The sequence below is a fragment of the Heptranchias perlo genome, chromosome 24, assembly GCF_035084215.1.
Source record: "Heptranchias perlo isolate sHepPer1 chromosome 24, sHepPer1.hap1, whole genome shotgun sequence".
NCBI classification, from domain to species: domain Eukaryota; kingdom Metazoa; phylum Chordata; class Chondrichthyes; order Hexanchiformes; family Hexanchidae; genus Heptranchias; species Heptranchias perlo.
In genome coordinates, this window is record NC_090348.1 from 2,026,305 (window position 1) to 2,043,175 (window position 16,871).

General features: G+C 47.2%; 1 protein-coding gene across 1 annotated transcript in view; it reads right to left on the reverse strand.

Moving 5' to 3' along the window:
* The window catches only part of LOC137341904 (dynein axonemal heavy chain 3-like), a 490,604-nt gene that overhangs the window by 329,421 nt on the left and 144,312 nt on the right, over positions 1-16,871 (reverse strand). Inside the window, exons 20-22 of the mRNA XM_068005410.1 lie at positions 14,923-15,022; positions 11,660-11,820; positions 9,034-9,134 (exon numbers count right to left, since the gene is read on the reverse strand). Of these exons, the coding sequence (XP_067861511.1) occupies positions 9,034-9,134; positions 11,660-11,820; positions 14,923-15,022 (362 nt within the window). The remainder of the gene's footprint in view (positions 1-9,033; positions 9,135-11,659; positions 11,821-14,922; positions 15,023-16,871) is intronic.

The window sequence follows — 16,871 nt, forward strand, 5'->3', positions numbered from 1 at the left end:
CTGGGCTCTGGGTGGAGATAGTGACAGTGCAGAGACTGGGCTCTGGGTGGAGATAGTGACAGTGCAGAGACTGGGCTCTGGGTGGAGATAGTGACAGTGCAGAGACTGGGCTCTGGGTGGAGATAGTGACAGTGCAGAGACTGGGCTCTGGGTGGAGATAGTGACAGTGCAGAGACTGGGCTCTGGGTGTGGAGATAGTAACAGTGCAGAGACTGGGCTCTGGGTGGAGATAGTAACAGTGCAGAGACTGGGCTCTGGGTGGAGATAGTGACAGTGCAGAGACTGGGCTCTGGGTGTGGAGATAGTAACAGTGCAGAGACTGGGCTCTGGGTGTGGAGATAGTGACAGTGCAGAGACTGGGCTCTGGGTGGAGATAGTAACAGTGCAGAGACTGGGCTCTGGATGTCGTGCCCAGTCAAACTCATGATCAGCTCCAGAAGTGAAAATCAAAACCCAGGATATTTGTGCAAAGACGGCCTGACCTGAGGGAAAGTTTGTTTTCTCTTTACTTGATCTGCAAGAAAGTACAAACATTTTCAACCTCAGGTGAGTGAAGGTGAAAAGTGACTCTCTGGAGGGATGACTTTGTAGCAAGCTGTCAGTCTGACATTCTCCCTTCCTGCTAACTCACGCAGACATTTACCATTTCAAATCAATTCAGGTAATAGAGCAAATTAAGTTCCACTCAGGGCTATCAATCATTGAGGCATATTTCGTGGTCAATTATTTTGCAACTAAGGCCGTATCTCTTCCTCGCCACAAATTGCAGGGCTTTTTACTCACTAATAACTCGCCCTTACTGACACACTAATCACTCGCCATTATTTACACACTAATCACTCACCCTTATTTACACACTAATCACTCGCCCTTATTTACACACTAATCACTCGCCCTTATTTACACACTAACAACTCACCCTTTTTTGCACACTAATAACTCACCCTTATTTACACACTAATAACTTGCCCTTATTTACACACGAATAACTCGCCCTTATTTACACACTAATAACTCGCCCTTTTTGCACACTAATAACTCGCCCTTATTTACACACAAATAACTCGCCATTATTTACACACTAATAACTCGCCATTATTTACACACTAATAACTCGCCCTTATTTACACACTAATAACTCACCATTATTTACACACGAATAACTTGCCCTTTTTTGCACACTAATAACTCGCCCTTTTTTGCACACTAATAACTCGCCCTTATTTACACACAAATAACTCGCCATTATTTACACACTAATAACTCACCCTTATTTACACACTAATAACTCACCCTTATTTACACATTAATAACTCGCCATTATTTACACACTAATAACTCACCATTATTTACACACAAATAACTCGCCCTTATTTACACACTAATAACTCGCCCTTATTTACACACTAATAACTCACCCTTATTTACACACTAATAACTCGCCATTATTCACACACTAATAACTCACCATTATTTGCACACTAATAACTCGCCCTTTTTTGCACACTAATAACTCGCCCTTATTTACACACAAATAACTCGCCATTATTTACACACTAATAACTCACCATTATTTACACACGAATAACTCGCCCTTTTTTGCACACTAATAACTCGCCCTTTCTTGCACACTAATAACTCGCCCTTATTTACACACAAATAACTCGCCATTATTTACACACTAATAACTTGCCCTTATTTACACACGAATAACTCGCCCTTATTTACACACTAATAACTCACCCTTATTTACACATTAATAACTCGCCCTTATTTACACACGAATAACTCGCCATTATTTACACACTAATAACTTGCCCTTATTTACACACAAATAACTCGCCATTATTTACACACTAATAACTCACCCTTATTTACACATTAATAACTCGCCCTTATTTACACACGAATAACTCACCATTATTTACACACTAATAACTCACCATTATTTACACACCAATAACTCACCATTATTTACACACCAATAACTCACCATTATTTACACACCAATACCTCACCCTTATGTACACACTAATAACTCGCCCTTATTTACACACAAATAACTCGCCCTTATTTACACACGAATAACTCGCCATTATTTACACACAAATAACTCACCCTTATTTACACACTAATAACTCACCCTTATTTACACACTAATAACTCACCCTTATTTACACACTAATAACTCGCCCTTATTTACTCACTAATAGATCGCCATTACTGACACACTAATAACTCGCCATTACTGACACACTAATAACTCGCCCTTATTTACACACTAATAACTCACCATTACTGACACACTAATAACTCACCGTTATTTACTCACTAATAACTCGCCCATATTTACACACCAATAACACACCATTACTTACACACTAATAACTCATCCTTATTTACTCACTAATAACACACCATTACTTACACACTAATAACTCACCGTTATTTACTCACTAATAACTCGCCCTTTTTTACACACTAATAACACGCCATTACTTACACACTAATAACTCGCCTTTATTTACACACTAATAACTCACCCTTATTTACACACTAATAACTCGCCCTTATTTACTCACTAATAACTCACCATTACATACACACTAATAACTCGCCATTACTGACACACTAATAACTCGCCCTTATTTACACACTAATAACTCGCCATTACTGACACACTAATAACTCACCGTTATTTACTCACTAATAACTCGCCCATATTTACACACCAATAACACACCATTACTTACACACTAATAACTCATCCTTATTTACTCACTAATAACACACCATTACTTACACACTAATAACTCACCGTTATTTACTCACTAATAACTTGCCCTTTTTTACACACTAATAACACGCCATTACTTACACAATAATAACTCGCCTTTATTTACACACTAATAATTTGCCCTTATTTACTCACTTATAACTCACCCTTATTTACTCACTAATAACTCACCATTACATACACACTAATAACTCGCCATTACTGACACACTAATAACTCACCCTTATTTACTCACTAATAGATCGCCATTACTGACACACTAATAACTTGCCATTACTTACAACGGGGGAGGGCAGTTCTGGATTTAGTTCTCGGAAATGAAGAGGGGCAGGTGGAAGGAGTAGCAGTGGGAGAGCATTTTGGTGTTAATGATCATAATACAGTTAGTTTTAGCATAGTTATGGAAAAGGACAAAGACAGAGCAGGAGTTAAAGTTTTCAGTTGGGGAAAGGCCAATTTTACTAAACTGAGAAGTGATTTAGCAAAAGTAAACTGGAAACAGCTACTTGAAGCAAAATCAGTGTCAGAGCAGTGGGAGACATTGAAAGGGGGAGATTCAAGGGGTTCAGAGTAAACATGTTCCCACTAAGAAAAAGGGAGGGGCTGCCAAATCTAGAGCCCCCTGGACGTCAAGAAGTATTCAGGGTAAAATAAGGCAGGAAAGGAAAGCCTATGATAGACACCGGGAACTCAATACTACGGAAAGCTTAGAGGAGTATACAAAGTGCAGGGGTGAAGTTAAAAAGGAAATTAGGAAAGCAAAGAGAGGGCATGAAAAAATATTAGCAGATAAAATCAAAGAAAACCCAAAGATGTTTTATAAATACATAAAGAGCAAGAGGATAACTAAGGAAGGAGTAGGGCCTATTAGAGACCAAAAAGGTAAACTGTGTGTGGAGGCAGAAGATGTGGGTATGGTTCTTAATGAATACTTTGCATCTGTCTTCACAAAGGAGAGGGATGATGCAGGGATTGAAGTTAAGGGGGAGGAGTGTGAAATATTGGATGGGATAAACACAGTGAGAGAGGAAGTATTAAGGGGATTAGCATCTTTGAAAGTGGAGAAATCACCAGGGCCGGATGAAATGTATCCCAGGCTGTTAAAAGAAGCCAGGGAGGAAATAGCGGCGGCTTTAACAATCATTTTCCAAACTTCACTGGATACAGGCGTAGTCCCGGAGGATTGGAGGACTGCTAATGTTGTACCGTTGTTTAAAAAGGGAGCGAAGGATAGACCGAGTAATTACAGGCCAGTCAGCCTAACCTCGGTGGTGGGCAAATTATTGGAATCAATTCTGAGGGACAGGATAAACAATCACTTAGAAAGGCACGGACTAATCAAGGACAGTCAGCACGGATTTGTTAAGGGGAGGTCGTGTCTGACTAACTTGATTGAACTTTTTGAGGAGGTGACAAGGAGGATTGATGAGGGTAGCGTAGTTGATGTAGTCTACATGGATTTTAGCAAGGCTTTTGACAAGGTCCCACATGGCAGATTGGTCAAAAAAGTAAAGGCTCATGGGATCCAAGGAAATGTGGCAAATTGGATCCAAAATTGGCTCAGTGGCAGGAAGCAAAGGGTAATGGTCGACGGGTGTTTTTGCGACTGGAAGGCTGTTTCCAGTGGGGTCCCGCAGGGCTCAGTACTAGGTCCTTTGCTTTTTGTGGTATACATTAACGATTTGGACTTAAACGTAGGGGGCATAATTAAGAAATTTGCGGATGACACAAAGATAGGCTGTGTGGTTGATAGTGAGGAGGAAAGCTGTAGACTGCAGGAAGATATCAATGGACTGGTCAGATGGGCAGAAAAGTGGCAAATGGAGTTCAATCCGGAGAAGTGTGAGGTAATGCATTTGGGGAGAGCAAACAAGGCAAGGGAATACACAATAAATGGGAGGATACTGAGAGGTGTAGAGGAAGTGAGGGACCTTGCAGTGCATGTCTACAGATCCCTGAAGGTAGCAGGACAGGTAGATAAGGTGGTTAAGAAGGCCTATGGAATGCTTTCCTTTATTAACCGAGGCACAGAATATAAAAGCAGGGATGTTATGCTGGAACTGTATAAAACACTAGTTAGGCCACAGATTGGGTACTGCGCACAGTTCTGGTCACCACATTACAGGAAAGATGTGATTGCACCAGAGAGGGTACAGAGGAGATTTATAAGGATGTTGCCAGGACTGGAGAATTTTAGCTATGAGGAAAGATTGGATAGGCTGGGGTTGTTTTCCTTGGAACAGAGGAGGCCGAGGGGTGATTTGATTGAGGTGTATAAAATTATGAGGGGCCTAGATAGAGTGGATAGGAAGGACCTATTTCCCTTAGAGGAGGGGTCAATAACCAGGGGCATAGATTTAAAGTGATTGGTAGAAGGATTAGAGTGGAAATGAGGAAAAATGTTTTCATCCAGAGGGTGGTGGGGGTCTGGAACTCACTGTCTGCGAGGGTGGTAGAGGCAGAAACCCTCAACTCATTAAAAAAATCCCTGGATGTGCACCTGAAGAGCCGTAACCTGCAGGGCTACGGACCAAATGCGGGAAAGTGGGATTAGGCTGGGGGCTCGTTTCTCAGCCGGCACGGACACGATGGGCCGAATGGCCTCCTTCTGTGCAGTAAATTTTCTTTGGTTCTATGATTCTATGATTCTACACACGAATAACTCGCCGTTACTTTGCCAGCAAATTCTGGCCAGACGTGCTGTTGACTGATAATATTCTCTTTCGTGGCCACAGTTCCCTCCACAATGTGCTCTCGATGACTGGTGGTTGTCAGGGGGGACTCTGTGAGACCCCTCCCCTAAGAGAGAGCAAGTTAGGTCCAACTTGGCAACTGGTTACAGAGCAGAGGTCGCGGAAGAAATCACGTGTCCATTTTTCAGTTATGGAGTGATGCAAAATGGGAGGTCGATAACTCAAAACATGGAAAGAATAAAAATAAACACAGCAGCAAAGCAGCAAAGAGTGCAATCAGCCAAACACTACAGGGCAGGACATTTATAGTGGAATAAAATCAAATGCAATGCCATACACTAACAGGAAGAGGAGTAGGCCATTCAGCCCCTCGAGCCTGTTACACAGGAACAGGAGGAGGCCATTCAGCCCCTCGAGCCTGTGACACAGGAACAGGCGGAGGCCATTCAGCCCCTCGAGCCTGTTATACAGGAACAGGAGAAGACCATTCAGCCCCTCGAGCCTGTTACACAGGAACGGGAGGAGGCCACTCAGCCCCTCGAGCCTGTTACACAGGAACGGGAGGAGGCCATTCAGCCCCTCGAGCCTGTGACACAGGAACAGGAGGAGGCCATTCAGCCCCTTGAGCCTGTTTCACCATTTAATTAGATCATGGCTGATCTGTATCTTAACTCCACATACCCCCTTGGTTTCACATCCCTCAATACCCTTACCTAACAAAAATCCATCAATCTCAGTTTTGAAATTCCCAGCATCCACAGGTTTTTTTGGGGAAAGAATTCCAGATTTCCACTACCCTTTGTGTGAAGAAGTACTTCCGGAGTTCACTCATGAATGACCTATCGCTAATTTTAGGTCCTTTGTTCTGGATTCCCCCACCAGAGGAAATAGCGTCTCTGTATCTACCCTATCGAATCCTTTTAACATTTTAAACACCTCGATTAGTTCACCCTTCAACCTTCTGAACTCAAGGGAATACAAACCAAATTTTTACACCCCGGCCTCATAATTTAACCCTTTAAGCCCCGGTATCATTTTGCCAAATCTTTGCTGTATTAGGCTTAAATAAAGTTAATGGGGGAAAAATTGGTTAAGGGTCCGTTCTGGGCGATGGTAGCACGATCCGCTAACACCCCACGCCCGTCAGACCCTGGGCAGGCCGGACACAAGTTTGGTCCCAAGGGAGCACCGACCTGCAGTCATTCTATTCCAGGCCTTGCACATGGAATCAATGCAATTCACACTTTCCACCACCAGGGGGAGCTCCATCTCTTAAAGGGAGGATGTTGCTTAGGAATCTCTTAAAGGTAGCTGGTACCTGTTATTTGCTGAAAATAACAGCCTACTGTCTGCACGGAGTCTGAACAGAGATCAGACATCACACACGTAAAACACAGATGCAGATCCCATCCCTATGTTTACACACTGTTGAGTTATATTAAAACATTGAATAAAGGTTGCGCACTACTAAATCCCACATCCTCCAATCTGCACACCAGACCTCACCAATCTGCTGATCTGAGTTTGTACCAGGCCTGCGAGAGTGCATGCACCAAGATTCTCTGCTGATGGGCTAGAGACCTTGGTGCAAGAGCTGGACAGAAGGAGGGACATCCTATATCCACGGGGGGGGGGCGGCAAGAGGCCCTCCAGGCATATACTCAAAAGTCAGTGGGAGGCAGCGGGGGACGAAGTCAATGCCAGGCACACAGCATCATGGACATGGATGCAGTGCAGGAAGAAGTTCAATGCTTTGACATGATTGGTCAAGGTGAGTGAGGTCAACTGTCAAGTGGTGTCTCCCACCAACTGCACCACACACTACACCCCCATCACCCACATACCAATAAACTCTTTCCATCAGTCCTCAACTCTTCCAATCAGATGCTTCCTCTCACCCTTACACATTACCACTGTTTCAAGCCGCCCACTCACAACTCACAGGCCATACACACTGGCAGCTATTCAACCATGACAGGCACATCACCCAGACACACGTCCCGCTTTCTTGCAGGAGAAGGTGGCGCATATCAAGAGGCAGCAAGTGGCCGTGGCATTCAGCCCCTCGAGCCTGTTCCACCATTCAATGAGATCATGGTGGACCTGTGACCTAACTCCATATACCCGCCTTAGCCCCATATCCCTTAATACCCTTGGTTCACAGAAATCTATCAATCTCAGATTTAACATTCACAAGTGAGCTAGCATCAACTGCCGTCTGCAGAAGAGCATTCCAAACGTCTCCCACCCTTTGTGTGTAGAAGCATTTCCTAACTTCACTCCTGCACGTCCTGGCTCTAAATGTTAGGCTATGTCCCCGTGTCCTAGTATTGAAATCTAGGAGACCTCGATAAACAATTACAAATGTCTCTGCAGCCAGAAGCAATAATCCAGCCGCTAACCTGTAAATCCTGCATGGTCCCTTTAAATCGCGCTGGTGGAGGGTCCTGCAGGCACTCTAAGACACGTTCAGATGGTCGGGGTTAAGACTGTGCGTTGAGTTGAGCGTTAAGTCCCAAAATGGTGTCTATCACTTTAAATCAGCGTTGCTCACTGATTGAAGCCATTTTCTCCCTACTTTACATGATTACAGTGTTCGTTATCTGCGCCTGAGCAAACTCCTATACTAAGATGGCGTTTGGCGCACGTCACGCAGGAAACGTGCGTGCTCATCCAAAACACCACCTTGGATGTCGGAGAGGCCGTGTAGCGCTGAAACAACGGGCGCCACACGGCCCAATTTAGCGCCCAGTATTTCTTTTAGCATGGTGGGTTGTGGGGCTAGGTATACATTTAACCAATAAGCTTCCCAATGAGGCAACGCTCCCCATTTTTGATGGGGTTACCTGGGGAGGGAGGGACATAAGGGTCTAGGGCATTAAACCCAAGTTGCTAAGCAGCTTGAATCTATATTTCCCATCATTTAATGCAGACAATCAATTATGCACAGCAATGGGGGAAGATTTCTCCTGGACCTTGACTCATCTACTGAATACGTGCGATGTGCTCGGTCAAAATGGAATCAGTTCACATTTAGCCTCAGATTTTTTCCTTGCTCAGTGTTTACAACACAAGCTCAAAAGATGCTTGATAACATCGTAATGCATAAAGAAAGAATGACGTCCATTTATATAGTGCCTTTCACGACATCCCAAAGCATTTTACAGCCAATGAAATACTTTTGAAGTATAGTCACTGTTGTAATGTAGGAAACACAGCCAATTTACACACAGCAAGATCCCGCAAAAAGCAATGTGATTATGACCAGATAATCTGTTAATTGAGCAATAAATGTTGGCCATGTCATTGGGGAGAACTCCCCTGCTCTTCTTCGAATAGTGCCATGGAATATTTTACGTCTCATCTGAAAGACGGAATTATCTTCCATAACGAGAAACAGCTCACTCAAGCACTCTCCTTGCAAACAGATCGTGAGCAAATACAGATCTGATGCTTGAAGTGGCTCTGTCCTGTACATTTTACAGCTAAGCAATGACCCACATTCATTCCAATCCCACTGGTGTTGGCGGTCCCTGCACCCACCTGCTGACGGTTGCTGGTGATGCTTGCTTAAGATCCAGAACTTCGAAAATTATATTCTGCTGGCAACTCATCTGAATAATCTCCCCACTCATCAAACAGAGCTGTGGAACACAGTAACAAGCATCACATTAATATACAATGGACACTGCATTCAAATGAGAGCTACATAAACCACGTGAATACCAAACATGATGAATATTCTTTTCAATGATAAATAATGAAAACCTTATCACTTCATAGGATTACCATAATAAATGTTACAAAGATCATAATAGAATACACGGGAGCTTTCTTTGCCAATTGTACCGTATATTTCAAACTGAATGCAAATGTTTTACATTCCCTGGAGGGGGTTATGTGAAAATCTTCATTCAAATGGGATAATTACTCTTCACAGCAAAACCAGAAAGGAAAGATTACAGCTGCCCGGTTCCTGTCATTCTTGCCAGTTGTACAAATTCAAGCTTAGCTTGATATCCCCCAGTGAATCTGAGCCGATTCATTTTAATTCAAGTCTGTCAGAAAATCTTTGCTTCCCTTTGCCAAATGCCAGCACTTCGCCAGTGCCCATTACCATTCCCAGTGCCCATTACCATCCCCAGTGCCCATTACCATCCCCAGTGCCCATTACCATCTCCAGTGCCCATTACCATCTCCAGTGCCCATTACCGTCTCCAGTGCCCATTACCATCCCCAGTGCCCATTACCATCCCCAGTGCCCATTACCTGCTCCAGTGCCCATTACCTGCTCCAGTGCCCATTACCAGCTTAAGTGCCCATTACCATCTCCAATGCCCATTACCTGCTCCAGTGCCCATTACCATCTCCAGTGCCCATTACCTGCTCCAGTGCCCATTACCTGCTCCAGTGCCCATTACCATCTCCAGTGCCCATTACCTGCTCCAGTGCCCATTACCAGCTTAAGTGCCCATTACCGTCTCCAGTGCCCATTACCGTCTCCAGTGCCCATTACCTGCTCCAGTGCCCATTACCAGCTTAAGTGCCCATTACCGTCTCCAGTGCCCATTACCGTCTCCAGTGCCCATTACCTGCTCCAGTGCCCATTACCATCTCCAATGCCCATTACCTGCTCCAGTGCCCATTAATGTCTCCAGTGCCCATTACCATCCCCAGTGCCCATTACCGGCTCCAGTGCCCACTGTCGTCTCCCGTGCCCATCACCGTCTCCAGTGCCCATTACCATCTCCAATGCCCATTACCATCTCCAATGCCCATTACCATCTCCAATGCCCATTACCGTCTCCAGTGCCCACTATTGTCTCCAGTGCCCATTACCGTCTCCAGTGCCCATTACCGTCTCCAGTGCCCATTACCGTCTCCAGTGCCCATTACCTGCTCCAGTGCCCATTACCATCTCCAATGCCCATTACCTGCTCCAGTGCCCATTAATGTCTCCAGTGCCCATTACCATCCCCAGTGCCCATTACCGGCTCCAGTGCCCACTGTCGTCTCCCGTGCCCATCACCGTCTCCAGTGCCCATTACCATCTCCAATGCCCATTACCGTCTCCAATGCCCATTACCGTCTCCAGTGCCCACTATTGTCTCCAGTGCCCATTACCGTCTCCAGTGCCCATTACCGTCTCCAGTGCTCATTGCCTTCTCCAGTGCCCATTACCATCTCCAGTGCCCAGTATCGTCTCCGGTGCCCATTACCGTCTCCGGTGCCCATTACCGGCTCCAGTGCCCATTACCGTCTCCAGTGCCCATTACCGTCTCCAGTGCCCACTATTGTCTCCAGTGCCCACTATTGTCTCCAGTGCCCACTATCGTCTCCAGTGCCCATTACCGTCTCCAGTGCTCATTGCCTTCTCCAGTGCCCATTACCGGCTCCAGTGCCCAGTATCGGCTCCAGTGCCCATTACCGGCTCCAGTGCCCATTACCGGCTCCAGTGCCCATTAATGTCTCCAGTGCCCATTACCGTCTCCGGTGCCCATTAATGTCTCCTGTGCCCATTACCTGCTCCAGTGCCCATTAACATCTCCAGTGCCCATTACCTGCTCCAGTGCCCATTACCTGCTCCAGTGCCCATTAACATCTCCAGTGCCCATTACCTGCTCCAGTGTCCATTAATGTCTCCAGTGCTCATTGCCTTCTCCAGTGCCCATTACCGTCTCCAGTGCCCACAATCGTCTCCAGTGCCCACAATCGTCTCCAGTGCCCATTACCGTCTCCAGTGCTCATTACCATCTCCAGTGCCCACTATTGTCTCTAGCACCCATTACCGTCTCCTGTGCTCATTGCCTTCTCCAGTGCTTATTACCGTCTCCAGTGCCCATTGCCTGCTCCAGTGCCCATTACTATTTCCAGTGCTCAATGCCTTCTCCAGTGCCCATAATCGTCTCCAGTGCCCATTACCATTTCTGGTGCTCATTGCCTGCTCCAGCACCCATTTCCTGCTCCAGTGCCCATTAACGTCTCCAGTGCCCATTTCCGTCTCCAGTGCCCATTTCCGTCTCCAGTGCCCATTTCCATCTCCAGTGCCCATTAACGTCTCCAGTGCCCATTACCGGCTCCAGTGCCCATTTCCGGCTCCAGTGCCCATTTCCGGCTCCAGTGCCCATTTCCGACTCCAGTGCCCATTTCCGTCTCCACTGTCCATTACCTTCTTGTTGTCGTCGAGAACTGTGTTCATGTTTTCTACCCAGACTGCATCCACCGGGCCATCGAAGATGCACCATTTCCTGTCTCTGGTCAGGCTGGTGGCATGTTCTCGAAAGACATTAGCCAGGATTCCTGTCCAAATGAAACAGTTTCCGAAGCTTACTTAACAGTGTAAACATCTGTTATGCCACAGTGAAGTACCCTTTGGGTGAACAACTCAAGCTCCCAGGTGTATTGTAACACCACCAACGATTTGTTCTGCACTGTCGGAGGGTCAGTACTGAGGGAGTGCTGCACTGTCGGAGGGTCAGTACTGAGGGAGTGCTGTACTGTCGGAGGGTCAGTGCTGAGGGAACGCTGCACTATCGAAGGGGCAACGCTGACGGAGTGCTGCACTGTCGGAGGGTCAGTGCTGAGGGAACGCTGCACTATCGGAGGGTCAATACTGAGGGAGTGCTGCACTATCGGAGAGGCAGTACTGAGGGAGTGCTGCACTGTCGGAGAGGCAGTACTGAGGGAGTGCTGCACTGTCGGAGAGGCAGTACTGAGGGAATGCTGCACTGTCGGAGGGGCAGTACTGAGGGAGTGCTGCACTGTCGGAGAGGCAGTACTGAGGGAGTGCTGCACTGTCGGAGGGTCAGTACTGAGGGAGTGCTGCACCATCGGAGGGTCAATACTGAGGGAGTGCTGCACTATCGGAGAGGCAGTACTGAGGGAGTGCTGCACTGTAGGAGGGTCAGTACTGAGGGAGTGCTGCACTGTCGGAGGGTCAGTACTGAGGGAGTGCTGCACTGTCGGAGGGTCAGTACTGAGGGAGTGCTGCACTGTCGGAGGGTCAGTACTGAGGGAGTGCTGCACTGTCGGAGGGTCAGTACTGAGGGAGTGCTGCACTGTCAGAGGGGCAGCGCTGACGGAGTGCTGCATTTTCGGAGGGTCAGTGCAGTGGGAGTGCTGCACTGTCGGAGGGGCAGTACTGAGGGAGTGCTGCACTGTCGGAGGGGCAGTACTGAGGGAGTGCTGCACTGTCGGAGGGTCAGTGCTGAGGGAACGCTGCACTATCGAAGGGGCAACGCTGACGGAGTGCTGGACTGTCGGAGGGTCAGTGCTGAGGGAGTGCTGCACTGTCGGAGGGTCAGTACTGACGGAGTGCTGGACTGTCGGAGGTGCCGACTTTTGGATGAATCATAGAATCATAGAAAGGTTACAGCACAGAAGGAGGCCATTTGGCCCATCGAGTCCATGCCAGCTCTATGCAACAGCAATCCAGCTCGTCCCACTCCCCCGCCCTTTCCCCGTAGCCTTGCAAATTTTTTTCCTTTCAGGTACTTATCCAGTTCCTTTTTGAAAGCCATGATTGAATCTGCCTCCACCACCCCCTCGGGCAGTGTATTCCAGATCATAACCACTCGCTGCGTAAAAAAGTTTTTCCTCATGTCACCTTTGGTGCTTTTGCCAATCACCTTAAATCTATGTCCTCTGGTTCTTGACCCTTCCGCCAATGGGAACAGTTTCTCTCTATCTACTCTGTCTAGGCCTTTCATGATTTTGAACACCTCGATCAAATCTCCTCTCAACCGTCTCTGTTCCAAGGAGAACAACCCCAGCTTCTCCAGTCTATCCACGTAACTGAAGTCCCTCATCCTTGGAATTATTCTCGTAAATCTCTTCTGCACCCTCTCTATGGCCTTCACATCTTTCCTGAAATCATAGAAAGTTACGGCACAGAAAGAGACCATTTGGCCCATCGTGTCTGTGCCAGTCAAAAAAGAGTTACCCAGCTTAATCCCACTTTCCAACACTTGGTCTGTAGCCCTGTAGGTTACGGCACTTCAGGTGCACATCCAAGTACTTTTTAAATGAGTTGAGGGTTTCTGCCTCTCCCACCCTCTCAGGCAGTGAATTCCAGAACCTCACCACCCTCTGGGTGAAAAAAATTCTCCTCAGCTCCCCTCTAATCCTTCTACCAATTATTTAAAATCTATGCCCCCTGGTTAGTGATCCCTCTGTTAAGGGAAATAGGTCCTCCCTATCCTCTCTATCTAGTCCCGTCATAATTTTACATTAAATCTCCCCTCAGCCTCCTCTGTTCCAAAGAAAACAACCCCAGCCTATCCAATCTTTTCTCATAGCTAAAATTCTCCAACCCCGGCAACATCCTTGTAAATCTCCTCTGTACCCTCTCCAGTGCAATCACATCTTTCCGGTAATGTGGTGACCAGAACTGTACACAGTACTCTAGCTGTGGCCTAACTGGTGTTTTATACAGTTCTAGCATAACATCCCTGCTCTTATATTCTGTGCCTCGGCTAATAAAGGAAAGTATTCCATATGCCTTTTTAACCACCTTATCTACCTGTCCTGCTACCTTCAGGGATCTGTGGACATGCACTCCAAGGTCCCTCACTTCCTCTGCACCTCTCAGTATCCTCCCATTTATTGTGTATTCCTTTGCCTTGTTTGCCCTCCCCAAATGCATTACCTCACACTTCTCTGGATTGAATTCCATTTGCCACTTTTCTGCCCACCTGACCAGTCCATTGATATCTTCCTGCAGTCTACAGCTTTCCTCCTCACTATCAACCACACGGCCAATTTTTGTATCATCTGCAAACTTCTTGATCAAGCCCCCAACATTCAAATCCAAATCATTAATACCACAAAAAGCAAGGAACCTAGTACTGAGCCCTGTGGAACCCCACTGGAAACAGCCTTCCAGTCACAAAAATACCCGTCAACCATTACCCTTTGCTTCCTGCCACTGAGCCAATTTTGGACCCAATTAGCCACTTTCCCTTGGATCTCATGGGCTTTTATTTGTTTGACCAGTCTGCCATGTGGGACCTTGTCAAAAGCCTTGCTAAAATCCATGTGGACTACATCAAATATGTTACCCTCATCGACCCTCGTTGTTTCCTACTCCAAAAATTCAATCAAGTTAGTCAGACACGACCTTCCCTTAACAAATCCATGCTGACTGTCCTTGATTAAACCGTGCCTTGCTAAATGACGATTTATGCTGTCCCTTAGAATCATTTCCAATAATTTGCCCACCACTGAGGTTAGGCTGACTGACCTGTAATTACTCGGTCGATCTCTTTCTCCCTTTTTAAACAATGGTACAATCTTTGCAGTCCTCCAATCCTCTGGCACCATGGCTGTATCCAGTGAGGATTGGAAAATGATGGTCAGAGCCTCTGCTATTTCCTCCCTTGCTTCTCTTAACAGCCTGGGATACATTTCATCCAGGCCTGGCGATTTATCTACTTTTAAAGATGTTAAACTCCTTAACACATCCTCTCACTATGTTTATCCCATCCAGTATTTCACACTCCTCCCCCTTAACTTCAATCCCTGCATCGTCCCCCTATTTTGTGAAGACAGATGCAAAGTATTCATTAAGAACCAAACCCACATCTTCTGCCTCCAAACATAGGTTACCTTTTTGGTCTCTAATAGGCCCTACTCCTTCCTTAGTTATCCTCTTGCTCTTTATGTATTTCTAAAACATCTTTGGGTTTTCCTTGATTTTATTTGCCAATATTTTTTCATGCCCTCTCTTTGCTTTCCTAATTTCCTTTTTAATTTCACCCCTGCACTTTCTATATTCCTCGAGGCTTTCTGCAGTATTGAGCTCTCGGTATCTGACATAAGCTTCCCTTTTTTGCCTTATCTTACCCTGTATGCCCCTTGACATCCAGGGGGCTCTAGATTTGGGAGTTCCACCCTTTTTCTTTGTGGGAACATGTTTACTCTGAACCCCTTGAATCTCCCCCTTGAATGCCTCCCACTGCTCTGACACTGATTTACCTTCAAGTAGCTGTTTCCAGTCCACTTTTGCTAAATCACTTCTCAGTTTAGTAAAATTGGCCTTTCCCTGGTTGAGAACTCCTGTTCTATCTTTGTCCTATTCCATAACTATGCTAAATCCAACTGAATTATGATCTCTCCCACCAAAATGCTCTCCCACTGATACTCCTTCCAATGCCCTGAGATCCTGTCTGGTTATTCTGATGAACACTAAGGGGTAATATGTGGTAATGGGGCAGGGGAGGGGCTGGGGAGAGAGCCAGTCGTCAGGCACTCCTGGGATTTCCCGCTGGACAGTGGGTCTATGCAAATAATATGCTAATGATGGGAGCACATCACTTCCTTTCATTAACGCCATAGCAACGCTGGACAGTAGGACCTTTGATGTGTTCTCAGTTTTCAGCCCGGGGAGGGTGGCCTAATTCAATTTAAATCCTCCCAAAGGAGTTTAATCCATCACAGGGCGATTGATTAGATTTTATGGCCCTAAAAATGGTCTAATTTCCCCTTCCTGCTCTCTTTGGTTGCTCTCGAGGTCATTGGCCATGATACACCAGGAGTTGCAAATGGACACCTGGGGACGGTCCCCAGCAATCGAGAAGATCAGGGGTTGGTGGGGGTGATGGGGGGGACTTGGAGTGCGGGAGTCAGGAAGGAGCGAGGGAGGGAGAGATCGTGGAGGGAGGGAGGGAGAGATCGCGGAGGGAGGAAGGGAGAGAGAGATCACGGAGGAAAGGAGGGATCGTGGAGGGAGGGAGGGAGAGATCGCGGAGGGAGGGAGGGTGGGAGAGATCGTGGGGGGAGGGAGGGAGGGAGAGATCGCTGAGGGAGGGAGGGAGGGAGAGATCGCGGAGGGAGGAAGGGAGGGAGAGATCGCGGAGGGAGGGAGAGATCGCGGAGGGAGGGAGGGAGGGAGAGATTGCGTAGGGAGGGATGGAGGGAGAGATTGCGGAGGGAGGGAGGGAGAGATCGCGGAGGGAGGGGGGGAGAGATCAGGGAGGGAGGGAGGGAGAGATCGCGGAGGGAGGGAGGGATTGTGGAGGAAGGGAGGGAGGGGGAGATCGCGGAGGGAGGGAGGGAGGGATCGCGGAGGGAGGGAGGGAGAGATCACGGAGTGAGGGAGGGAGGGAGAGATCGTGGAGGGAGGGAGGGAGAGATCGCGGAGGGAGGGAGGGAGAGATCACGGAGTGAGGGAGGGAGGGAGAGATCGTGGAGGGAGGGAGGGATCGATCGCGGGGGGAGGGAGGGATCGATCGCGGGGGGAGGGAGGGATCGATCGCGGGGGGAGGGAGGGATAGATCGTGGGGGGAGGGAGGGATCGATCGCGGGGGGAGGGAGGGAGAGAAAGATCACGGAGGAAAGGAGGGATCGTGGAGGGAGGGAGGGAGAGATCGCGGAGGGAGGGA